Below are 4,411 nucleotides of genomic sequence, written 5' to 3'. Positions count from 1 at the left end.
ATATGTCGTTTGATTTCTTGACTGCTGCTTCCATGAGTGTTGATTGTTAATCCAAGAAGAATGAAGTCCTTGACAACTTCAATCTTTTCTCTATTGATAAGAATATTGTTTATTGGTCCAGTGGTGAGGATTTTTGTTTTCTTTACATTGAGATTAGTATTCAGAAAAAAGAAATTGCAGAAACAGCCTATGTCCTTGATCAACTCTTTGCTTATTCTCTACCACCACACCAAATGTTCAAATGAACAAAAACATGGTTTCCAGGAAAAAGTGCCAGTATCATATGTTTTCATCACTAGGCCAGGTATGCTTTCAAAACCCTCAATTTGCAAGAGTAATTCAAGCAAGGGTAGGAGGGAGTAAAGCAGACAAGAGAGAGAGGGGAAGAAAGAAGAAATGGAGGAGAAAGAGAAAGGAAAGGAAAAAAAGAAAATAATAAAGCCTTCTAAAATTAATACATTTTAAAAACGGAGTCAATAACTCAGAATTTATTTTCTCTGTTTGAAATATAATTTGTCTATGGCCTTTTTTCTCTCTTCATCCTCCTATCATTTTAAGTTACTCTTTATATTTCTTGGGAACAAAACATAACATTTTATTCCCAAATATGTTTTACATGAGCCCCTTTTAAATTCTAAGAATTCCAATGACACATAGATTTGCATCTGTTTCTGAAAAGGTATAGTCTTACCATGAATCTTTGAGGCATCAGGATCATTCACATTGATAGCAATTAATTTCCAATCTGTTTCATCTTCATCAATAAGAGCCAGAATTCCAAGAATCTTCACATGGATAACCTCTCCACGAGCAAAAATCTTTAAAGAGAAAAGAAATTCAGATTTGCAAGCTTTTCTAGAAGTTTATTAATACATCATAAAATCCCAGTGTAAAAGATTAAAAAACAATAGAGAAAAGTTCAGCAAAGATTTAAAAATCAATAATGTAAAAACAGCCATAATACTGCCTTGCAATATCCCTTTTGGAATTAAGTTTCAAATGACATCCACTTCCACCCATGGAGGAATTAATGATGAGAGACTTAACCTTGCAAACAACTAGAAAACTGGACAAAGTATATGAAATTACTTTCAGACATAAAACGGCAGGCAGTGCAGAACTCTGACCTCTAAGAGGACAGTGCATGAGGACAGCCCTGTGATTGTCCTGGCTTTGTATTTGATGTGCTTTCCAGGTCAGAGAAAGGGAATGCAAGAATGCAGGAATGTCCCTGAGGTGAGGAGAAAAGAACAGAGCTTAGAGAGACTAAAGCAGCTGGAATTTCTGGTCCAGATTACTGTAGAGGAGGGAATATCACAGACATACCTCCATAAATCCAAGCAGAGGTTTCTTTAGCCTGCTGGTTAAATATTAAGTTACATATGTACAGAATTAAACCCCAAAGTCTAAGCAACCAGGAAAATGTTACTTCATATAAGGGGTATTGAACAGAGTCCAGAGAGTCACGCCTTAGTAGAACTAAACTGGTGGTGGTGGTGGTATACCATGGAGTCGGTTCCGACTCATGGAGACCCTGTACAGGGTTTCCAAGGCAATACATTTTTACGTGAGAGCAGAAAGCCTCATCTTTCTCTTGCAGAAGGGGTAGTAGTTTCGAACTGCTAACCTTGAGGTTAGCAGCCTGACTTGTAACCATAATGCTACCATAGCTCCTTAGAACTCAGTGAGTCCTAGATTTAAAAAGTTACTTTGTTGCTGTTGTTAAGTGCCGTTGAGATTGTTCTGACTTATAGTGACTGTGTATAGGGTTTCCAAAGAGCGGTTAATGGGTTTGAACAGATGACCTTGCAGTTCAAAACAACCTTATAGTCCAACACATTAACCCACAATGCAACACAGGAAACCAAAGGTTACTTTAGACATATGCTAACAGGTTTTTTGTTTTGTTTTGTTTTGTTTTAAAGAGGTCTTTTGTTTGTTTTTCAGTTATTCTTTTTATTATTATTATTGTGAACTGAGTGATAGCATACATGGGAGAACATCAGCTTTACACCATCGTTTCACTGCAATGATTACAAGCTCTTTTGTGCATCATCATTCAACAGTATTTGGTTCCATTACCTCTGGGGTTTTTTTTGGGGGGGTAGGGGTGGAGGGGATGTATGCAAAAACACTCAGGAATATATAATAATAGATTATATAACAATTTAAACAACCAAAGGGCATATTCTGCAAGCCTGTCTCTTGCCCACCAGCACTCAGTCTCTCTCTTTACATGAGTCTAGAGTCCTCAGCTGCTCCCTCTCTCCATATCCCCATCTCTGGTGTTGCTCTTTCTCTGGATAAGGCCCCAAATTCCGCTTGTGCTCATCTCCCTAGATGTCCTTATGGTCCTCTGTTCCTGGAATGTAAGATTAACTACTCCCCACCTTTTGTTACAAAACTTCTACCTTTACAGTTGTGACAGTCACAATTAGTCATTGTAGGATATGTGTGAAACCCACTCTGAGGCAGTTATCAAATCAAGGAACGCCTTGATGAGAACCGCAAGGAAAAAACACAATGACCAGGTGGCTGGGGGAGAAGTCTATAGTGAGGAGAATATATTTGTGCCTGACTGTTAGCTAGATAATAATAAATTTTAGCTTTGTTGTGGTGCCTGAATACACTCCCTGCCTCAGATTGTACTTCAAGTTATATTGTAGGTAATAAAGTTACTATTGATTGACCATCTTAAATCCCCTGCCGCTTTCATTCCCCATCCACCTTCAGAGACCCCCACGAGCAGGCTAGCTCCTGCAAGTCATGATAACAATTACACTAACTATTGAATAAGAATCTTATCCTTATTTCTTTTCACCAGACCCTTTTAGACAAGATGAAAACTATTCAGTTGGAACTCTATCTTCCCCCATACGCTCTTAAACTAAACTCCTTCTTGAAAACTTGTAAGCTAGTCACTTCGTGCCTTTATCGTCCCCTCATTTTAGGTAGCCAATGTCTGAGTTGCCCATCCCTGTTGTTGTTGTTAATTGCCGTTGAGTCGGTTTCGACCCATAGCGACCCTGTACAGGGTTTCCGAGGGTGTAAATCTTTACGGGAGTAGAAAGCCTCATCTTTCTCCCGCGGAGTGGCTGGTAGTTTCAAACCGCTGACCTTAAGGTTCGCAGCCCGATTCGTAACCACTACGCTACCAGAGCTCCTTCCCTATCTACCCTTTATACAGTCGGGATAGCATTGATACTTGATGTGAAGACTCCTTCCCTCTCTGTTGTTATTTTGAGCTACTACATCCATAAGTATAGGTCAAGTTCATCAAATTGTAGCAATTCACACTCATTTCTTTTATCAAAAATTGTTTTTTATATCTTCCTCTAGTCAAGTTCTGATTATTAAGCCATCGAGGCTAGGTCAAATGGGTACTATCAGCAAGTTTGGGTGTTCTTGTGCATCTCTCCTCACTTCATATCAGCTGGATGCTTCACTCTCAGCTCTAGCCCTCTGTGGCCATGTCCTTGTTCATGGCCTCAGGCATTCCCATGTCTCATCACACTTTGGACCCACCAACCCTTCCTCTTCTGTCTCTCATCTCCAGGTCAACAGGTTCTATGGAACGTGGCTGAACTCAGCCCATTTCTTTATTGCGGGCTTTCCCCCTCTTCCACTCACCAGAAGACCAACGTGTCTGCCAGCATGCTTACCTGCCTGCTCATGTGTTCCCTTTGAGTTTCAGTCTTGGAGGGGAATTTGTCCTGAAGGAACTTGATTGCTTGCTTTGCTGGCTCCCCGGTGAACAACTTGCTTGTTCTTGTAGTAGCCAATCATACTGCCATTTTGTTTTGGGTTTTTCCTGATAATCTTTCTTTGAAGATGTATCTTCAGTTACTCTAGCTATTTCAGGCTGGTCTGCTTGTCCTTTCTAGTGGGAATGTCCTATTTACCTCAGAAGGTTCTGGATGGAGCTCAGGATTCTGCCTAAAGTATTATACACTACAAAGGCTCTGCAAGAAGCCTATTTCACTGAGCAAGTTGTAGAACCCCTTTTAGGTATTCCATTCAGTTATAGGCTGACTATGCTAATAGTTTTTAAAGATTTCCTGGAAAGGATCAGGCTGATTCAGAAGTAACTCAATTAATTATAGTCTTTAAAGAAAGACAACAAAATCCAGGCTCTCAACAACATAACATTCACGGCATCTAGATAAGTTAAAGACACACATTATACATCCTAGTCTTGTTGTTGTCAGGTGCCATCAAGTTGGAACCGACTCATAGCAACCCATGCACAGCAGAACAAAACAATGTCCGATCCTGGGCCAACCTCACTACCGCTGCCACACTTGAGTCCATCAATAATGCCACCTGGCCAATCCATCTTGTTGGGGGTCTTCCTCTTTTTCTCTGACCCTCCATCTTACCCAGCATGACATCCTTCTTTAGCGACTGTTCC

General features: G+C 40.2%; 1 protein-coding gene across 1 annotated transcript in view; it reads right to left on the bottom strand.

Annotated features, from left to right (window-relative positions):
• The window catches only part of PPA2 (pyrophosphatase (inorganic) 2), a 148,252-nt gene that overhangs the window by 53,639 nt on the left and 90,202 nt on the right, over positions 1–4,411 (bottom strand). Inside the window, exon 6 of the mRNA XM_006874556.1 lies at positions 692–818. Within this exon, the coding sequence (XP_006874618.1) occupies positions 692–818 (127 nt within the window). The remainder of the gene's footprint in view (positions 1–691; positions 819–4,411) is intronic.

Source organism: Chrysochloris asiatica, unplaced genomic scaffold (assembly GCF_000296735.1).
Source record: "Chrysochloris asiatica unplaced genomic scaffold, ChrAsi1.0 scaffold00285, whole genome shotgun sequence".
In the NCBI taxonomy this organism is placed as follows: Eukaryota; Metazoa; Chordata; class Mammalia; order Afrosoricida; family Chrysochloridae; genus Chrysochloris; species Chrysochloris asiatica.
Note: the sequence above shows the minus strand (reverse complement) of the source record. Positions and strands in the feature narration are given on the sequence as shown.